The 22,403-nt window shown below is 41.6% G+C and overlaps 1 protein-coding gene across 1 annotated transcript in view; it reads right to left on the minus strand.

Moving 5' to 3' along the window:
* Positions 1 to 1,300: 1,300 nt before the first annotated feature.
* The window catches only part of NOX3 (NADPH oxidase 3), a 65,745-nt gene continuing 44,642 nt past the window's right edge, over positions 1,301 to 22,403 (minus strand). Inside the window, exons 11-13 of the mRNA XM_052645898.1 lie at positions 18,142 to 18,288; positions 12,967 to 13,091; positions 1,301 to 1,427 (exon numbers count right to left, since the gene is read on the minus strand). Coding sequence (XP_052501858.1) covers positions 1,301 to 1,427; positions 12,967 to 13,091; positions 18,142 to 18,288 — 399 coding nt within the window. The remainder of the gene's footprint in view (positions 1,428 to 12,966; positions 13,092 to 18,141; positions 18,289 to 22,403) is intronic.

Raw genomic sequence — 22,403 nt, forward strand, 5'->3', positions numbered from 1 at the left:
TTAAAGAAAGGAGTCTAAACTTGAACACTGAACAAAAGATTTGAGATAAACTGAGCTAAATACTAGTATTAGTATCTGGTGATAGAATTAAAAACAATACTGACATATTAGAAAGAAAAATTCTAAAAAAAGAATTGATACCAGTAGAGAAAACTATACAATCTAAAGAGTATTTTCTGAACGTTTTTGGGATAAAACAGTTGCATGGCATGGAAATACTGGCTCAATAAAAGTATAAAAAAGAAAAAAATTCCAGTATGTTTGTGGGGTAGAAGTTGAGCTGAGGTGTAAGTATCAAGATGATCATAGATCAAAATGTGATAGTAACAAAAAGTACTTACTAAAAGAGAGGAAGAAAGAAATGTGGAAGGAAGGAAAGAAAGAGATGCAAACAGAATTTAGTTGTATTGAAAAGCATATGGCATCCAAGCTCTAAAAAAAAATCACTCTTTTATACACTACTAGTCATGCTTAGATTAGAATGTTACATCTCATTTTAGTCAACACATTTTAAAAGGATGTGAAGAACGAAAATGGATTTGAAGAAGGGCAACAAGAATGACTGAAGGGCTAGGGTATATATCCTTGGATGAAAAGTTAAGAGTTCAGTATTGTTTGGACTAGAAAAGGGATAGGTAAAGGATGATTTTATTATCATTTTCAAGTAGAGAAAGGATTTTTGTGAAAGATAACCCCCATTGGTGATTTCTCAGATCTATAGAGATGAAAAAAGCACAAAGGAGCTTAAGTTTAAAGCAGAAAAGATCAGGTTTGGATACAAGGCAGATGTCTCTGCCATCAGGGAGATGAAATTTGAAATGACTTCTAAAGGAGGCTATGAGCCAAGCAGCCATGCCGGTTTCCATTTGGACGTATTGTTAAGCATGAAAACAAGCTTGGGAAAGATGACCTATATCAGGGCTCAGCAAACTACTGCCTACAAGTCAAATCTGGCCCACCACCCATTTTCGGACAACTCATGAGCTAAGAATGTCTTACATTTAAAATTGTTGAGAACAAATCAAAAGAAGAATATTTTATGACAAGAAAATTATATGAAATTTGGTTTCAGTGTCCATAAATAAAGTTTTGCTGGAACACAGCCACCTCCATTTGTTAAGATACAGGGGCTACTTTGGTGCTTGCAACGGCAGACTTGAGTAGTTGCAACTGAGACCATACGGTCCACAAAATCTAAAATAATTATTATCTGGCACTTTTTGGGAAAAGTTTCCTGACGCTTGACCTATATGATTGTAGCCACTTACACAACACGTGGATTTTTTTTTTCCTCCAAAGTCTAGAAGCTTTCTCTGTTGTAATAAAAGTGGACGCCCCTGGGGTCAGCGGATGAATATACGCGGCACATTCTTTGAAGTATCTTTGAGAGAGATTTGGGTCCACAGAAGAACACGCCAATGTTGCTGCTGCGGTGGAGGTGAGACAAGAGAACGTGTTACACAGGGCAAGGCCAGCCAGCAGCCAAGACAGAAGGGTACAGTTAGTGAGTAGCCGCGGTTGTAACTTCACGTATTTTTCTCCTCTACTTTCTTTTTTCCTTAAAATCTTTTATCCTACTTTTAGCACCATGTTCTCACAGGTTCCCAGAATCCTGTTAAGCTCTGTATCACAAGATGCTGTGGGATACTGATAGGTGATGTGAAGAAGGTTGAGGTTGGCAGGCGCCGTGATGACAGATGAAGGCGTTTCGTTATAGAGGTGATATTGGGTGGAATTTTGGTCGTGACCTTGATTAGCATTCTCTTGGATGGGTGATTAGAATGTCACCTCCCTGAAAGCAAGAACCTGGTCTGTCTTACTCATCTCTGTAATCCTGGGTAGACAACCAATATTTGTTTGCTGAAGAAATGAATAAATGGCTCTGTTCCCTATTATCTGCATGGTCTTGAGAGCAAGACTATGAATCTCAATCTCAACATGAGTTGTACCAAGATTATAGTGACTACGTGGTATGTTTTATCCAAAGCAAAATGAGATAATGCATTCCAAAAGGTTTAAAAGGTGTTAGTTATTACTATTTTTCAACTCTGCCTTTTCGTAGTTAAGATCATTTACACAAAGGTTCTAGCAACTTTTGCTTACTTCTCCTGTTGGAATTACTTTAATTTTCAAAGAAGGCCAAAAAGAAGAGTTGGAAAGGAAAATCACATGACTGAAAATGAGGTCACCTCAAAGTTGTCCTCCCTAATTATGGCATTTCAGAAAACAGTGTTGAAGGGATGTTTTTGCATATAATGAATGTCCCAGGGCTGCTCCAGTCCCTTAAAAACACAACTGCTGGCTCTTCTTATATATAAATAATGAGTTAGCACCAGGATTCAGGTTGTCTCTGAAAAGTGGGAGCGGCCAGTCTCTACAGGGACTTATAGAAGACGTGATTTCCCTTATCTTGTATTGTACTATTCCTTGTAACTTTTTTCTAATCTCTGGCACCAGCTTAATTAGTGGGTTTGAGTCTGGGTCAAAAGTTCTCATACTTTGCTAGGCATAAGATTATCTAGACAGATTATTAAAACAGAGTCTCAGGCTCAAATCCAAGGAATGCATTTTTAGCAAGCCTCCCACGTGCTATTAAAGCACATGGCCCTTTGAGCTATCCTCTGAGAAATACTATCTTAGACAATTCCTTGAACTTCAGGACCAGCCCTCCACACCACCTTTACCTCCTCATATCGTGTTTGTTGAGAAGCACCTCTATAACCTCATTCTTCTTAGCTTGTGTGTTAACATGATTCTCTGCCATGTATTGATTCCACGTTTAATTATGTGTTCCTGAACAATAATAGCCATGGTAGAAATTGATGGTTCAATTACATTTCAAACTCTAGCTTCAAAGGAACTTATCAAGTGGATTCGTTTGTAAATGACAATATGTTTAAAATGTTTAAGTATTATTTTTAAAGAGATTATTCCTATGGAAAACACTTTTTCAGGAAACATTTCCCACTGGGAAAAATATGAGTTTATGACTTAATGAAGTAATTTAAAGGTGTTTATGGGCTTCTCTAGTGGCTCAGACAGTAAAGACTCTACTTTCAATGCAGGACACCTGAATTCGATCCCCGGATTGGGATGATCCCTTGGAGAAAGTGAAACTTCCCTGGTGGCTCAGCTAAAGTTCATGGGGTCTCAAAGAGTCAGACATGACTGAGCAACTAACACACATGGAAATATCAGCCAATGGTTGAGAGCTGTTGATTCATCTCTTCATTGCTGGTCATGTTAATTAGCTTCCCAAAGTCCCCCTTTGGGGACTTTGTCCATGGTGACAGTTCTTTACCAAACTCCTAAGTGCCTCTGTGAGGGTTAGATCAGACTTAGCACGTAGTGAGCTGTCAAGAATGGTTAGCTGACATTACAACCCACATTATGTCTGCCTACTCCACGAAGCTGACCACAGGATGTGACGTGCACTGTTAACCGAGCAGTGATTACAGACTTCCTGGATCAGCACTCTTGCACTAGGATATATGTATTTTTCTAATCTGAAGTGTTCATCTATTTTTTTCCTTAGTTTTTTTTTTTTTTTTTTTACTTTGTATTGGGGTATAGCTGGCTATCATGTTGTGATAGTTCAGGTGAACAGTGAAGGGGCTCAGCCGTACATATACATGTGTCCATTCTCCCCTATCCTCCCCTCCCGCCCAGGCTTGTACTAGGTTTTTGGAGTTCTGCACTGCCGCAGTTTGAATGATAGATGGGTCAGGGAAAAGCCTTCCCCTTGAGGAGTCTGATGCCCAGAGGCAACCTTGCATCTATGTTCAAAGACACTGTTATGGGTGGTGATATTTTTCCATTAGTGTAGGTGTCACTGAAGAGATTGCCCACTGGTCCATTCCCAACAGGCTAAGATTGCCCTTTCGTTTGCAGCCACGTGTGACTGTTCGCGGACCATGAAGATGCTCTTTGATGCTCTGCCTTTAAGACTCCATTTCAAAGGATTCTGATTGCTGGCTGCCAGGTGTACCCCTGGTGTCCCCAGCAGTTCACAGCTACCCTTCCCTTTTTGAAGCTGCGGCTATAACACTGCACAGCTGAGTACACATGTGTCTGTATTTATGTAACTGTCATGGTTATGTAATCTCCAAAAAGTCTCACAAAGGCCCTTCATCGTCTACCTTCCACTAAGGCAGAAAGGCCAGTCCTCCCTTAGCTCTCTGTGCATTATGGTCCCCATACATGGCATTCTTTTGTGTCCCTTGCTTCCTTGCCTCGGCGTTTGTGATTTCAAGTATGGACCTTTCTCATCACGAAGCCTCACTGTGAAGCAAGGAGCCAAGAGGCCTCACAAAGTAGAAAAGGCACTGATGTGGCAGCATTTTTTTTCTTCTTTTATGAGGCAACGGACAAGTGCAACAGAACCCTAATGGGGTTGCTAAAGAAAAAAACATTCTTCTATAAAGTTTAATTACCCACGAATGCTCAGAATGAAAAAAAAAAAGATTCTCTGTAAAAGAAGTATAAAAACACAAGGCATTATTCTTCAGTTTACAGCCTGCAAGTTGCAGGGTTTGCACACACGGGAGGCATTGGACTGGGGACAACATTAGCAGTATTGATCAGTCTGGGCATCTGACTTTGATGGGGAAAGGACAAATTTTACACAAGCTGCAGAGATGGTTAACATTAACAGCATTTTTAGCTCTGATAAACAATACAGAAAATTCTCTTCTTCCCCTCTTATTTGCTAAATGACTATTGTGCTCATTTTTTTGTGGGCTTGATGCAGTTTTCAGAACAGTTCGGTGATGCCATGCATGAAAGGCAGCCAAAATGTCACTTCCCGGGAGGTTTCTGGCCAGCGGATATATGGGAGAGCGAATGTAATCCCACCACCTTGCTGGCTTCCCAGGTTCTCCCATCTTGAGCCCTGCTCTCTTTAAATTGCATGTTTGTTTTTATGTGTTGGCTCTTATGATTGGTAAGTTATAACCCTATAGGGGCAGACCCTAAACCCCATTTAAAAAAAATCAAATTACTTTATGCCCTGAGTGCACTCTGCAAATAAAATCGATAAACAGAAGCTTCCTGTGGATTTATGGAGGCTTAGAAAGAAGACAATGAGAACTACAAGCTCACTATCAGACAATGAACTCATTATCAGACTTCTATTTAATCTTTTCTAGAGAATGCTTTTCATTAGAGAAGCCTACAAATAATTCATCTCATAATTACATTTTGCACATCCCCTTTTGTAACCTGAGATGATAACTGTGTTGGGCATTTTTTTAAAAAAAACCCGCCTCCCAATTATTTGTAGCAGCCTCCTCTGCTACTTTTTGTTGAGACCTAATTACTCAGGGGGTTGATTAGGGGCTACAGGCATCCCTAACGGTGTTTGCATGTGGCTGACACACTTCCCTAGCTCTTCCCACCAACTCCATCTTCTTTGGTGAGTCAGCACTCTTGTCCCAGATTCCTCATCCTTCTCATGGTCTGTTCACTAGCTAAAGCTGGTGACTGGACTTGGCTCTGAGGAGCACAAAGTTGCTGCCTTTGAGAGCATCATGGTTACAAATGTGTATTGTGTTTGCTCAGTCGTGTTCAACTCTTTGCAACCCCATGGACTGTAGCCCACCAGGCTTCTCTGTTCATGGAATTTTCAAGGTAAGAATACTGGAGTGGGTTGCCATTTCTTTCTCCAGGAGATCTTCCTGACCCAGGGATCAAATCTGCATTTCTTGGGTCTCCTGCATTGGCAGGCGGATTCTTTACCACTGTGCCACCTGGGAAGCCCCTCATGATTAAAATAGGGGAGAGAAATGAAAGCAGCTGACTTGTAGTATTGGATCCCCATGGCAGAGCTATGTTTCTGCCAGTTGGGTTCCCTCCTTCCTCTGACAAAACTTTGAAAACATACACCTCCCACAGAAATACATCACACAGAAATATCCTAATGTTTTTGCTGTATCACCTGATGCAAAGAGCTGACTCATTTGAAAAGACCGTGATGCTGGGAAAGATTGAGGGCAGGAGGAGAAGGGGACGACAGAGGATGAGATGGTTTGATGGCATCACCGACTCAATGGACATAGGTTTGGGTGAACTCCAGGAGTTGGTGATGGACAGGGAGGCCTGGCATGCTGTGGTTCATGGGGTCCAAAGAGTCGGACACTCCCCAGCGACTGAACTGAACTGAATGCTTCAATAGATAATTCCCAAAAAGAACTGAAGAATAACGATACATTTACCTTGTGTTCACCCACCTCCCTAATCCCACCTACCACAAATGGAATAATACCACCAATTTTCAGTGAATCTTCACTTGATCTTAACAGGAGGACTGGATGTCCTCTGATGGAAAGATACTATTTGTGTATGCTAACAATGCCCAGTCATAAGTTTATGGTGGCTTTCTTTTTCTCTTGAAGCTATAATTTGTTTTGTGTGGAATTTCTACCAAAGTCTATTTCTTTGAATATTCTGAGCAATTTAGTCATGTAAGGAATGTTTAGGATATCCTTTTAGACAGACAGACTTGTGTGCTATAATCAGAATGTTAATTTCTTAAAAATATCATTTAAAAACATTTTGTGCATATGTACACATAAATGAGAATTGGAGGGTGTGCACACAAGCAAATGTGGCTCCAGGTGGACACATTTACTCAATTTAGTAGAAAGGTATTTTTACATTTCTGAAAACAATGGGTGGTCTAAAATGCATTCATGTAGCATGGATCAGAAGCTCCCAGTGTCGGCATCTTTCTTCACTTTGGGGTTGTACTGTTCTAACAAATGGTAGTATTCTTCTATTCTTTATTTTTTCTTCCAGAGAAAAGAAACACTTCTACTGAAGCTATGAAAAAATGATCAGATCTTCTAAGTTTTTATCATAATTAATTGCATAAAGTTTTACGCCTACAAGGCATGGTGAAGTTATTAGTAGATAAGTCAAAAGTGGCAAACTATAAATATTATGTGAAAAGTAAGATCAAAGATTGAAGTCTTATGGAATATCATTTTATTCAATTAATTAAAAACAACAGACCTACCAATACAGAAGGTTGAGCACACACATAATATGTGTTTATCAAAAAGTAGCTAGATGTGATAAAGATATATTTATTTTCATTCTGGCTACCTTCTTGGAAACAATTTCCTGATTTTCTGAATATTTGCCTAAAGCTTGGAATCACAGTACCATCTACAAATAATGATATGTAGCTCCCATTTTTGTATAAGACATGCATTTCTAAAGATGAATAAGACACAGATATCAATGTGTGTATTTAATTAACATTTATATTTTAATTAAGAGGATAATTTCCATTGTTTGTGAGTTTAGAGTAATTTTCTGTGCTTGTCTAACTTAAGCAACGTACAACAATAGTTCCATGCATGTCAGTTTGGCCATGTCAATAAAAGACTTACTTTTTACGTGTCCACTTACTGTTTGTTGATCTTCTTTTAAAATTATACTTGTGCTTTTGTTATACAGCTGATACAATTATGAAAATTAATTGCACATAAAAACAACAGAGTATACTTCCCTATTTTCTACTTTCTGTCTTTGATCTCTTTAAAATTTTTTCTTTCCCTTTCCTTATTTGTATTCATTCTGATGCCCATCAATTTGTTTCTCTATTACTGTTATTTTTGCAATTTTCTGCTTCCTTTATAGCTTGCACTGTTCTCTTTGATCTGCTTCCCTTCAAGCTTTATTTTTGGTGCTGTTTCTCATGTTCTGTAAAAAACATATTTTTGCCCCTCTTTCTTTGATTCTTTTGATTTAACTCCTTCTTCTTAGAACAAGCACAGACTCCTGCTTTAAATGAACAGGTAAACGTTTTTAAAAGAGTAAGCCCTAAGAATACTCTGCTTTGCACTGATGAATAGAAATGGTTGAGAGCCTACTTCAAAGACCCTCAAGAACAAAGAAGCTTTTCTGAGGCCATGAACAAATCCACCAATTCTTTCTGGCCCATCTTTGCCAAAAGATATGAGCTAATGACAGGACAGACCTGTCTTCTATGAGTAACCAATGAAGCTTGAGAACAAACATCTCCTTGACATAATCAGGGGGAAAACATAGTGTTTATCTCTTTAATAACCATCTTGAGGAAAATTAATGTGACTTTGTTCTTTGTGCAGAACAATAATTGAATTGTGTGTTTTATTTATAACTTGGCAAAGGCCAGGATATTGAAATACTTCTCAATATTAGATTTTCTTGTTTAAAAATTAGATTCTATTGGCATTCTCTTTCTGTGATGTCTTCATTAAAAGCTTCATTAAACATAAATCTTCTTTTACACAGCAGAAAACAAAATTACTTTAAGGAGGTTATTTAAAAAGTCTTTTGGAAGAGTAGTGCTAAGCCTTCTACTGGTGACTTGTCTTTTCCCAGGAATCTGGCATTCCATGTATAAAAGGATAATTGAGCTTTCCTAACCAGTGAATCCGAAAGGAAATCAACCCTAAATATTCACTGGAGGGACTGATGCTGAATCTGAAGCTTCAATACTTTGGCCGCTTGATGTGAAGAGCCAACTCATTGAAAAAGACCATGATGCTGGGAAAGACTGAGGGCAGGAGGAGAAGGGGATGACAGGATGAGATGGATGGCATCACCAACTCAATGGATATGAATCTGAACAAACTCTAGGAGACAGTGAAGGACAGAGAAGCCTGGTGGGCTACAGTCCTTGCGGTGGCAAGGAGTTGGACATGGCTTAGTGACTGAACAACAGCAACAACAACAGTAACACATGTCTAATGTTAATTACATTGATAGTTGAAGTTGTATAATACGCTGCAGGGTTAGAGAGTCTAAGGTTGTTACAGATACACTATTTTTAGAACTGGGACTAGAAAGTATGATATAGAGGCTTGATTCAGTGACATCCAAACCTCGTTTTTTTTAAACTCTGGAAGAGATGAAGTCTTCCATTGGGAAGAGAGAGTTCCCATAACTCTTGTGCTGAAAAATTCAACTGGGCTTTAAGTACATGTATATACTATACTTCGATTATGGCTTTTGAAAAGGAATGAACACATGCTTCACAAGGCAATGAGAAAAGTGACAGCTGTATGATTTTCCCACTTTCAAACTGTTCTCTACTCCTCACTCCCTGCAAGAGTCGGACAGACTCAATTCTCAGCACAATGCAATGTGATTTTGGAGGAAGAGTTTGTGCAAATACAGTTCTACCCTCCATCTCTTGGTGCTGTGTTTCTGGTTTACACCTTTCTGAGGGAAGGGAGATAATTAAATGGTTTGTTCTGAAAGGTCTTCTTACTGGGCTGTAAACTTCATATGTAACACAAATAAACAAATACAACGTGAAGCATCAATAAGGGACAATTGAAGCTATGGTTTTTCCAGTTGTCATGTATGGATGTGAGAGTTGGACCGTAAAGTTGGAGTACTGAAGAATTGATGCTTTTGAACTTCGGTGTTGGAGAAGACTCTTGAGAGTCCCTTGGACAGCAAGGAGATCAAACCAGTCAATCCTAAAGGAAATCAACTCTGAATATTCATTGGAAGGACTGATGCTGAAGCTGAAGCTCCAATACTTTGCCACCTGATGCGAAGAACCAATTTATTGGAAAAGACCCTGATGCTGGGAAAGATTGAAAGAGAAGTGGGCAGCAAGAGAAGTGGGCAGCAGAGGATGAGATGGTTAGAGAGCATCACCCACTCAATGGACATGAATTTGAGCAAACTCTGGGAGATGGGGAGGACAGAAGAACCTAGTATGCTATAGTCCAAGGAGTCACAGAGAGTCAAACATGGCTTAATGATTGAACAACAACAAAAACAGCACAGAAAAGAGCAGTCTTATCTATAAAAGCTTAAAGACAAAGACATGCTTTTGACATGCCCCTGTCAAAAGCCTGCAATGTGGGAACATTAGTCCCACGATAATTAAAAACTGAGTGTAAAACATTTATCAGATGAATATTTTTTTTTCCAAAAGAAGAACATAGCAACCTGATTCATGGCCTCCTGGATCATTCCAGGAACAGTATCTGCAGTCTCAGGGCCTTGGCACATGCTGCCCTTTTGCTTTTTCCCAGTTGCCCACATGGCACACTTGCCAGCTCCTTACCTCCTTCAGGTCTTTCCTCAAAAGTGGAAACTATTCTTTAAACAAAGACAATATTAGGACATGCTGCTTCCAAGACCTGTAGATGATGTGGGTTCAGAACAATGACCGATTTAGACAATATATATAAATAACAACAAAATCTTTGTATCAGTGCTTTGTACTTCACCAAGTGTTTCAACATACTATTCATTTTTAAATTATGAAGATAAAAATGTGAATGTATAGAATCATGCATGTTTTACACTGGGCCCCAAAAGCTCAAACAGACTCCCTGGTTTGTCACACAGTATCTTCCAGAATCAGAAAACACAGCCTTCACTCTTGTCTTATGGTCCCAGAGCAAATGCTCTTCCTCTTCTATTCTGAAGCTTATCATATAGTACTCATACTTAAGTTTTTTATTAAAACTCATCTCACACACTAGCAAAATAATGCTCAAAATTCTCCAAGCTAGGCTTCAACAGTATGTGAGCCATGAACTTCCAGATGTTTAAGCTGGATTTAGAAAAAGCAGAGGAACCAGAGATCAAATTGCCAACATCCGTTGGATCATTGAAAAAGCAAGAGAGTTCCAGAAAAAGATTTACTTGTGCCTCATTGACTATGCCAAAACCTTTCAGTGAGTGGATCACAGCAAACTGTAAAATTCTTAGAGAGATGGGAATACCAGACCACCTTACCTGCCTCCTGAGAAATCTATATTCAGGTCAAGAAGCAACAGTTAGAACTTGACATGGAACAAGAGACTGGTTCCAAATCAGGAAAGGAGTACTTCAAGGCTGTATATTGTCACCCTTCTTGTTTAACTTATATGCAGAGTACATCATGCGAAATGTCGGGCTGGACAAAGCACAAGCTGGAATCAAGACTGCTAGGAAAAATATCAGTAATCTCAGATACACAGATGACACCACCTTTATGGCAGAAAGTGAAGAAGAATTCAAGAGTCTCTTGATGAAAGTGAAAGAGGATAATGAAAAAGCTGAGACATTACCTTGCCAACAAAAATCCATCTAGTCAAAGCTATGGTTTTTCCAGTAGTCATGTATGGATGTGAGAGTTGGAGTATAAAGAAAGCTGAGCACCAAAGAATGGATGCTTTTAAACTGTGGTGTTGGAGGAGACTCTTGAGAGTCCCTTGGACTGCAAGGAGATCAAACCAGTCCATCCTAAAGGATATCAGTCCTGAATATTCATTGGAAGGACTGATGCTGAAGCTGAAACTCCAATACTTTGGCCACCTGATACAAAGAACTGACTCACTGGAAAAGGACCTGGGAAAAGATGCCGGGAAAGTTTGAAGGCAGGAGAAGAGGACAACAGAGGATGAGATGGTTGAATGGCATCACTGACTCGATGGACATGAGTTTGAGCAAGCTCTGGGAGTTGGTGATGGACAGGGATGCCTGGCGTGCTGCAGTCCATGGAGTTGCAGGGAGTCGGACACAACTGAGAAATTGAACTGAACGGAGCTGAACTAATAATTAACAATGATTGCAGCTAACACTGAACTCAAAGCAGTATTTTAGGCCCTTTAAAATTCACACAGTTAATCCTCACAGAAGCCTAGGAGGTAAATAGTTTTATTATTTGCAGTTTACAGAGAAGGGGATGGTCAGAGCCAAGTTAAATAATCTGTTCAAGGTAAACTGGTATTAATGATGGAGCCAGGATTTACAACCAGGTACTCAGACTCCTAAATTCGTGCTTGGTTTTAGAATATTTTTTTCTGCTTTGCAAGATATGCTTTAGGTACAGTTTACAGTTTGGCATAAGTGAATTCTCCAGTTGAGTAATTACAGATCAATTGTGTTTACCCAAGATTTCTTGAAGGCATAGGCAGTTTAAGAAATACCATCTTCTGGACCTAGAGATTATCATACTAGGTGAAGTAAGTCAGGAAAAGAAAGACAAATACCATATGCTAGCACGTGTATGTAGAACCTAAAATACAACACAAATGAACATAGCTATGAAACAGGAACAACTCACAGATGCAGAGAACAGATTTCTGGTTGCCAAAGAGTAGGAAGATGGGGAATGGAAGGTTTGCTAGTTTGGGATTAGCAGATGCAAACTAGTATATGTGTAGTATGAATGAACCACAAGGTCCTACTGTATAGTACAGGGAACTATATTTAGTAGCCTGTGATAATCCATGGTGGAAAAGATTATGGAACAGAATATATATATATATAACTGAGACAGTTTGCTATAAGCAGAAACTAACACAACATTGTGCATCAACTATACTCCAATAAAAATTAATTTAGAAAATAAAGATAAATATAATCCCTAAATTCTTTTTCAGCTCCATTTCTTTTGGCCCACAAATAATCCATCCTAAAAATTTAATGCAAAGAAATATTAGAGGCTGGTTTGATAAGTAAATAAATAAAAATTAAAAAGGAATGCCATCTTCAATTGAGTTTAAGTATTAAAAATTTTAGGGCTTCCCTGGTAGCTCAGTGGTAAAGAATCCACCTGCTAATGCAGGATACATGGGTTCAATCCCTGGGTCAGGAAGATCCCCTGGAGAAGGAGATGGCAACCCACTCCAGTATTCTTGCCTGGGAAATCCCATGGACAGAGGGCTACAGTCTACGGGGCTGCAAAAGTTTCAGACCTGACTTAGCGACTAAATAACAGCAATGAAAAGTTTCAATGCAGTTGACACTTGTCAGATGTTGTAAGATGGTCATGCATAGGTTTGTGGTTCCTGAAATATCCCACGATTACTTTTTCTAAGGTCAATGTTTTACCTCTGAACAAGAGGCCCACTGCTGTGGATTAACTGGTTTGTGCTCGAGAGCTGCTTTCCATTCCCGCAGTGATGGAGACTGTGTCTCTCCTGGAGACTCCCAAGAGGCCGAGGAGAGAGAGCTGCTCACCTGGGGTGACTGAAGGCGACCTGCTGGAACTCATGATTCCAGTTGGGTCTTCCATAGAAGGTTTTCTGCCTTAATCCTGTAATCACGTCAGCATTTTCATCCCAATGTAAAGCTATGTGAAAAGCCTAAAGTAAAAATTGTGGTATCAGATGGGTGTTCAGAGGGAAAAAAAAAATCTCTAATAAATAAGGATGAAGTAATCATGCTCATTTGCAGATTTAACACACAATTTTTTTTTAATGGGAAATTCTCTGTATTCCACCTGAGCACTATTGAAACAAATAACTTCTATGTGGTTGACATGCAGAAACGTGAGCCTAGAAAGATTTTTCTTGAGAGGATGCAGGTAATATAGTGAAAAGAGGTAAGGGAAAGCAGACACTAAGCTACTTTTTTCCTGCCAAATTTCTCAAAAACTAATTTCTAGCTCTGCACCTGTTTGCTGCTGCTACTGCTAAGTTACTTTAGTCGTGTCCGACTCTGTGTGACCCCATAGACGGCAGCCCACCAGGCTCCCCTGTCCCTGGGATTCTCCAGGCAAGAACACTGGAGTGGGTTGCCATTTCCTTCTCCAGTGCATGAAAGTGAAAAGTGAAAGTAAAGTCGCTCAGTCGTGTCTGACTCTTTGTGACCCCATAGACAGTAGCCCACCAGGCTCCCTCGTCCATGGGATTTTCCAGGCAAGAGTACTGGAGTGGGGTGCCATTGCCTTCTCCCTGCCCCTGTTTACTTCTCAGTAAACCTTAGGGATCTGAGAAGGGCCCTGACAGATTAAAGGGATAGAAAATGCCTAGAGTGAAGCTGGATTTTACAGTTAGATCTGCCTTTTGGAGTGAAACGATCTGTGTTCAAGTTCAAATGCTAGGAGGATGTTGAGTCTGGCAGGCAGAACAGGTTGCCAGACCTAGTAAAGAGCAAGATTAGAGCTCTGTGGCCAACGGTTTGCCTTTAAATTGCACAAAAGCACCCAGGCATCAGGTAGTTGATAAGTAAGAGCCTGTGGCATAGCCATGCCTAGTGATGAGTTTATAAGTTGCTATCATCTGTTTCAGCCCATGCTGAACTCTGATAGGTAAGAAGGATTCTTGCTTCTTAACTCCTGAGATCTGTGTTTGCTCTGCTCAGGCCCCTCCAAAACTCTTGAGCTCACGGGTTTTACCCTTGGGTACTTCATTGGTTCAATTCCTCTGACCAGTTCGAGTAGCAGCACTGATGGAGACTTTGGTGGAGTCACAGAAATCCAGGCTGCAGGGAGGTGCCATTAGGCAAGTCTGAGCTCAGGTAGCAGGGCTACTATAAGAACTGAGCTTGGGAAGAGGACTTCAGGCAAGAGAGGGAAAACTGGCAAACATCAGGCAGTGCCCTCTTCTTAGGCAGGTTTATCAAGACGGAGAGTAAAGCATAAAATACAAGACAAGAGTTCAAGGCTAAGAACAGAAGTGATAGTTGAGGACTGAGACTTGGAAACAAGCAGAAGCCCCATTATTAGAACTGGAACTCAAGGTCAGAGGTGTATTGGCCTCCAGATTAGAATGGAATTTTTGTGTCCCCACAGCCCTTTTGCTGAGGAAACTGGTTCCAGCAGTGGGTGGAAGAAGAAGCCAGGGACAGTCGATTCCCATTTTGACTAAGTGCCAAATCTAATGAACAACTCGGGCCTTATTCTTCTTGGCTTCTCTACCATGTGGCCAAGCACTGCTTCCCGATTCTATTTTCATTACAAAATCCTAGTCCTTCTACTACTCTCTGGTTCTTGTTCTGATTCAAGAAACAGTAATTGTTATTTTGTTACCCTATTCCCCTGCCTCCATATGGGAAGACTGCCTTCCCAGTCTCTAGCTCAGCTCTCTGAATCTCTTGCAGACCACTACTCCCCAAAGAACTTCCATTTTCACAACCCAATTAGCATCAGCTACATAAGTGAATCAAACTTTCTCTCCCAAACTATCATCTTCCTACCTGAGTAGAGGACTGCATCTTAAACTCCCCAAACATATTTCTGGGTAGAATTCTTCCTGTACCTTCAAATTGGCCATCCCAGCTAAAAATGAATTATTACACTTTCCAAATAATTTGTGACGTCAAGTCACTTCCACCTACAATCATTAAGTGATTGCCCTAGGCAGGCAGAAGGTTATGAATCTGAGTACAAAGAAGAAAGAGAGAAGGTCTCCGCTCTGTGAGGAACTGGTCATTGGAGGAAGGGACAGACCATGTGCACAATTGTGCTTAGTCATTTCAGTAGTGTCCGACTCTCTGTGACCCCATGGGGTGTAGCCGCAGGCTCCTCTGTCCAGGGGGATTCTCCAGGTAAGAATATGGGAGTGGGTTGCCATGCCCTTCTCCAGGGGATCTTCCCAACCCAGGGATGGAATCCAGGTCTCCCGCGTTGCAGGCAGATTCTTTACCACCTGAGACCCCAGGGAAGCCCATGTGCACGAATACTCTGATCTGAACCATCCGTAGTGAACTGGAGACCTAAGTTACCCTCAAGCAATTTTAACTAAGAGAACCGGGGAAGGCCTTTGTGGGAACTGGGCTTTAAAGGATGATTCCACGCAGCAGGCAGCAGGATAGACCGACAGGGGGCGCTAGTGATGAAGAATCCACCTGCCAATGCAGGAGACTCAAGAGACCTAGGTTCGATCCCTGACGGGGGAAGATCCCCTGGAGAAGGGAATGGCAACCCACTCCAGTATTCTTGCCTGGAGAATCCCATGGACAGGGGAGCCTGGCAGGCTATAGTCCCTGGGGTCTCAAAGAGTCAGACATGACTGAGGCGCTTTAACATTGCATTGAAGGGAAAGAGTGTGAGGGGAGATGGAAGCAAGAAAGTCCTCGGTGTGATTGGAGAACACACACTGTTTGGTGGCTCTGGGGCCAGTGGCAAATGACAGGAATTGTATAGAACAAGGAGGTTGCTGTCAGGTCAGGGTCAGGGGGTGCCCGGAGGTATTTGCTAAGTTTGGGTATTGTTCAATAGAAAAAAGTTTTTTTTTTTCATTTCCGGCCACAATACTCTCCAGCTACCAATCACTGGTGTTCAACATTTGGAATTATATTTGCTCCATATTTCTCTTCCCATGTTCAATTAATCTCCAAACACTGTTGATTTGCCCTTCATAATACCTTTTCCATCTGTCCCTTCTGTTCTTGTCATTCTGCCACTTTGAGGTTGTTGAATTCAGTTTAACAATTGGCTGTTTCTAAAACAGCCCTTGATTCCTGACTGACAGCATGTACCAATTATTTTGTCCTGAAATTTAAGCATCTCGAGAATTTCCAACATGTCATGGCAAAAATTTAAGAACGTGTCGATTTTAATTTACTATTTTCAGAAGAAAAGTATCTTTTACAGCGTACTTTTGGAAGTGGCAGGGATGGGATGGGGCAGAGCTGTGTTGTCACAGAATCAAACAGAGCCTGCATCTTGCACCTTCAAATGACTGGGATTGCCTAGGTGGACACTCAAAATCAATCCACCGCAAAAGCAGAAGAGCAAGTACCAGACCAGAAAGCAGAAGACAAAGGCTGTGTTTGCACTTCACCAAATGGATCACTAGTCAAAAATCCCACTTGAAAGAAAAGTGTTTTTCTGGAAAATATAATTTACACTATTTAATTCATGAAGGTGTTTCGAGTCTAGTTCCCAAGAAATCTCTATTTCAAAGAACCCCAGAGGAATAAATATTTAAGGCTGACTGCAAATAAGACCCTAAAAAAACATTTAGCAACTGAATCTCATGCAAAATCTTATTCACTTTCAGAAACACAGAGTCAAATTACAGTGATATTCTATAGGGCCAAAGTGCGTGCGTGTGTGTGTGTATATGTGTGAAAGAGAGAGAGAGAGAAAGACTCAGGAGTGCACTCATTTGTAAATTTAGTGACTGATGCAAATCTCTGGCTCAAATGTGCTTTCCTTAAATATCTACAGTAACTGTCACAGAAGTGCTGATTAGGACATAAATGTCATAGCCTCGTAATCACTTCATCACTTCATTGTTAGCTTCCACATTAGAGAAGTTTCAGTGTTAATAGTATTGAATGACAACTGCTACATTTTAAATGTTTTCTAACTTCCCTCATAGCTCAGTTGGTAAAGAATCTGCCTGCAATGCAGAAGACCTGGGTTTGGAAGATCCTCTGGAAAAGGAAATGGCAGCCCACTCCAGTATTCTCACCTGGAGAATCCCCCGGACAGAGGAGCCTGGCAGGCTATAGTCCATGGGATTGCAAGAGTTGGACAGAATTTAGAGACTAAACCACCACTACGGTAATCACTTCATCGCTTCATTGTTAGCTTCCACATTAGAGAAGTTAGAAAACATTTAAAATGTAGCAGTTGTCAGTCAATACTATTAGCGCTGACACACTACCATAGCGCAATATTTTGATATATAGTACATTAATTTTGGTAAACCTAACTATAATGTGGCGTACCCACTCCAGTGTTCTTGCCTGGAGAATCCCAGGGACAGAGGAACCTGGTGGGCTGCCGTCTCTGGGGTCGCACAGAGTCGGACATGACTGAAGTGACTTAGCAGCAGCAGCGGCAGCAGCAGGAGCAGCAATACATATTAATGGACAAGACAGACCACCTGTTCTAACGGAAGATCATTTTGATCTTAGGTGTATAAACATGCATGCGAGCAATTTCCAAGAATGCCTTAAGAAAAATAAATCTCTAGATAAATCATATATTCATATTTATTTTCTGTAGGAACAATTATTTTTTGTAGGAAACTCACAAGTTTTACAATACAAAATGCTGAATGTCAACATCTGCGAAGTTTTTCTGTTTGAACAGCTCAAAGCACAGAATTAGAACCAATTGAGAGCTCAGAACAACAGAGCTAATCCACAACGTCTGCTTGACAATACTAAATTTCAAAGGCAATTTCCAATGACGTAATTTTTCTTGATTTTCCAAACTTGGAATCTTCTCACCTTAATCAAGTTCTTTTCCAATCTCCTTTTCTGTTCCTTTTATTGCTATAATGTGAATAGCTCTACACTGGCTTTATTTTATTCTCCTCTTTTCTTTTAAAGACCATAAAAACAATACTTTTAGGATACCTGATAATCGTAGAGCTCACTACTGAAATTATTCCTCTTTGCTCTATCCCATGACACAAATTAGAGAATATTGCCCATTCTGAATCTTGTCAATACCTGGTTTTCATCCCAGCCAGTAAGGAATATATGATAACTCAGAAAGTGAGCTTGCCCTTGCTCACTCATCTTTGTTTCCAGTGAGAGTAAGAGGTCAGCAAACCACTCAAAGGCTCCTGGGTCTCTGCAAATCCAATAGAAGTACACCTGTCAAGAGAGAGGGCAAGAAAGCAGATTGGTCTATCTTTTCATGATATGCCAATAATCGCAGACTACTTAGCCTCCATTAAATTATTTGAGCCCAAATGGGTACTTCTACAAAATAACATGCTTCTCTCTGCCAGTGAACAGTCACACTGTGATTTCTTTAGAGAACACTCACCTTGTGTTTGAAAAGGCCCAGAATGAATTCAGAGTCAGGAGCCTGTGGGTTGTTGCCAGTTTCTCTGGATGAGGATCAATTTACCCCATTCCAGGGTGTGCTGTGTCTGAACGAGGTTAATAATCATAACTAGCGGTGCCTTTCACTGCTTCCTAAAGAGGGATAAACCATTAGACCAATCCTATTCATCTTTACTTACGGTCTAAGTTCTGGATTTGGACCTTCTTCTCCAGAGACCCAAAGACTTGTTCACTAACTGACTTCACCAGTCATGACCTCTAGAGGGTGAAGAGTATGGTAACTGCAGAATCAACCTTGCAGACCAGAAGTTTGCTCTCAACCAGACATATTAGTGTCCAAGGAGGCTGGTGCGTGGCGGCAGTGGTCTTGTGTCATCTGCTATAATGAAATGATGTTGAAGAACATTTCTTTCTTTCTTTAACTCTGTGTTTAGCAAAGGGCATGTGACAGGTAGCAGTTTGGGTTTGCTAAAACCAAGGCTCAGCTTTGTACTTTGGGTTTCAGATAATTATATCTAGAAGAAACCATAGGAGATAGGTCTATTAATTCTCCTATTTTTCTCACATTCCTACTCACTACTGCCTATTGCTCTTTGTTGCACGCCCTCCCCAAAGAGATGCTGCTCAACAAGATAGAGGAGAGGGCCAGCCTGATCTCCACCAGGAAATATCGCCTCCAATAGGCAGTGTTCTCGCCCTGCGCCCGGCCGCTCCCCCCACCCCCAGCCTGCATCTCACCATCATCACACTATGAATCTTCCAGACGAGATTTAATTAGCAGATCATATTCATGAGGAAAAGAAAAATCACAGAATGTGTTTCAAGGCTAAGCATCTTGCCTATTCTCTCCAGGTTTGTGCAGGAATTTATTAAATTAATAGTCAAGAACAAAAGCTTAGAGCCTGCCTATTTGTTGGACAGTTGCTGCTTGGAAGGGCACTTGGAATCTTAACCTCAGGGCAAACAATAGCTCCTAGGTGTGTTCCCCACTCCCAGCCCAAGACGAGCTTCTCCTCAGTTTTGTCTCAGTCCATGGGCCCCTCTAGTGATCGTGTTCATCTACCAATGCCTACTCTATGTCAAGAGTGTTCTTGGCACTGGAAGGAAGAGCAGACAAAAGAGCCAATAATTCCCTGTCCTCATGGAGCCTGCATTTTAGAGGGAGAAAAAATGATGGGAAATATAGGCCACATCAGAGGGTGATTGGTCCTATGGAGAAATGAAGACAGGCTGGAATGTCCTGCAGGATTAAGTCAAGGAAAGGGGACATTTGAGCCCGGCCACGGAGAAAGTTGAAGGGTTGGGAGAGGAACGGAGTACAGAGGTCCAGGGCAGGAGCTCTCGGGTGGGCGGGGGTGAGGGTAAAGTGAGGTTGCTGGAGGCAGCAAGAGGTGAGGTCTGAGGGGAAGGCAGGAGGTGCGGACGGGGGGCTGTAGGGCCATCTTGACTTGTACTCTGAGTGACGGGCAGACACCACAGGCCGCTCAGCAGGGGGAACGACATCATCTGAGGAAGGACCCTGGGGAAGGACCACTCTAGCGGCATCCTGAGGATGGACTGGGGGGTGTATGGGGGAGAGGGAGCGGAAGGAAGGAAGAATGGAGGCCGGGAAGCTGACTTTATGTCCTATGAGGGTGATACTGCTATCCTCTTTCCACTTTGTGAGGTGTCTCATTTAAATTATTATTTCCAAATCTCAGCCCCCAGCCTTTGACTCACTGGGCTCCCCATGGAAATGAAAACCCTGACTGAGTTTAATGCCATTCTCATCTATGATCCTTCTCCTCCCTGCCCCTGGTAGGTTGTTTTATCTGAGAACATTAATGGTGGCATTTGGTATAAAACAAACATCATTGACTTATTTTCTACTATTTTCACTTTTTAAGAAACATGCTAAAAATATACTCATCTAGGAAATAAACAAAAGTATTAAAAAAAAAGAACTTCTCATTTCAAATCCAGTTCCAATGACCCTTACTTGAAAAACAGTCACATCTCAGCTTCCTCCACTTACTGACCCTTATTCTTTCAAAGAGAAATCATTCCTGTCCTTGCTTTCTTGTGGCTTAGCTGTGTGTCAGTGTTCTGAGGGTTTGCCAAGCCTTTTATACTTTTTTGCTTCCTTGTAATGGCTTTGTGTGTTTTCCCCTCTGTAATTGACTCATCGGTGACACTGGGCGGCTTTGGTGCAGGAGGCAATGGAAGGGCACTGAATGGGCCCAGGAGAAGTGCTTCAGGCAGAAAAAGGGAGAAAACGGACTTTGAACGGAGGCAAAGCGTATTTACTTTGCCTCCCTTTCATCTTTCTAATGTTGAGGGACGCTCGCTGTGAAGGGACAAACGGTCCCACCTCTGCATTTCCTCCCGTAGGAAGGGTCTGGTCAATGCTAGAACAAATGTCCCAAACAATAGGCTGCACGTCTGTGATCTGTGCTTCCCAACCCTCACCCCGCCCCAGTCTCCAAAAATAAAACCACCCTAAAATCGGTTACCTGAATAAAGCATGGCTTTCAGGATTCTGTAGTGAATAACAGAGGCCTAAAATACCTCAGGTAACTTTAGAAGGTTTTGTTGCACAGAAAGTCATCCTCAGTAAAATGATGAAAGTTCTGAACTTTTGTAGTAATGAAGTTCTTTCTTTTATAGGACTCAGCCCACACATTTCTACAGACCTAACGGATCCCTAGATGTGATAGGGGACAGCTCCAGGATGGTGTCACGGAGTTGGGGAACTCTATGCGCATGTGGCCTGCCACAGGCCTTTGCTTTCACTTTGTTCCCGGCATGAGCCACCAGACAAACTCCGTCACAGCCAATCTTGGGGTGCCTGGGTCCCAGTTCCAGCCCACCCCTAGCTTCCCTGCAGCCTGGGCTTCTCTTTAAGAGAGTTTGAACCAGGTCATCTGGACCCAGTGGGAAATGGCCCTGTGCTATTTTTGGATACACAATTCTAGAAAATGTATTAAAGAAAGCTACTTGTCTATTTTACTACCAGAGCTCCAGACTCTTCCATCAGAGGTTCTCATGCCATGGCCTCCTTAGTTACTCACAGACACAGAACACGGCAGAGGACACACCCTCAAATACAACCTTTAGACCCAAATCGATTTCCTGAGGGTGGAATGGGGCTAAAAATTATCTGTCTATGACCCAGGGTCCCTCCAAGGGGCTTTTTCCTTTCCAAGAAGGGAAATTGCACATGAGGGTGCAGGTTGAAGAAGTAGTGCAACACGGTAACTAAACATTGTGAACCGAGGAGTCCTGCAACCTGTCCTCGTTTCCTGACTTCACTACCTTCAAGCTGTGTAACTGGGAGCAGCGTATGTAATTTGAGCCTAGATGATCGCATACGAAAAACAAAAACAAAAACAAACAAAAACACTGAACAATAACTCACAAGATTATTTTGAAGATGAAAGGGTAGGTTTCACAGAAGCATTCAGCTCTAAGACTAATGGATACAGTAAGTGCTCTGCCATGTGAGATGTGAGCTGAGATACTGCCGCCATCTCAGTGGCATTTGGCAGAGCTTACAGAATGAATACCACATGATGGTATTAGAGAGCAAAGGGGTCATCTGCCTTACTTAGGGGTCTGTGTCCCCACCGTCACTCCTGAATTACAAAGATGGTGGTCATCCACAGGAGGTGAAACCAAATTTTATCTCCAGCACCAGCCTCCAAACCTCAGCAGTGCCCATAATCATGCAGTTCTGAAAGAGGAACCCATTCACTAGTGAAAGGTACCTCAAGCTCCATGTGCTCAACACACAGAAAGGTGATTGATAGGGTGCTGGGTTGACCTCCTCCCCCAGGAGGCCAGGGGAATTGCACCGTGAACTTGCCTCCTCCTGGGCAGCACCCTATGTTCCCCACTGTTGTGGACTGAATGTCTCTCTCCCAAATTCATGTGTTGAAAGC

This window comes from Budorcas taxicolor, chromosome 9 (genome assembly GCF_023091745.1).
Source record: "Budorcas taxicolor isolate Tak-1 chromosome 9, Takin1.1, whole genome shotgun sequence".
In the NCBI taxonomy this organism is placed as follows: Eukaryota; Metazoa; Chordata; class Mammalia; order Artiodactyla; family Bovidae; genus Budorcas; species Budorcas taxicolor.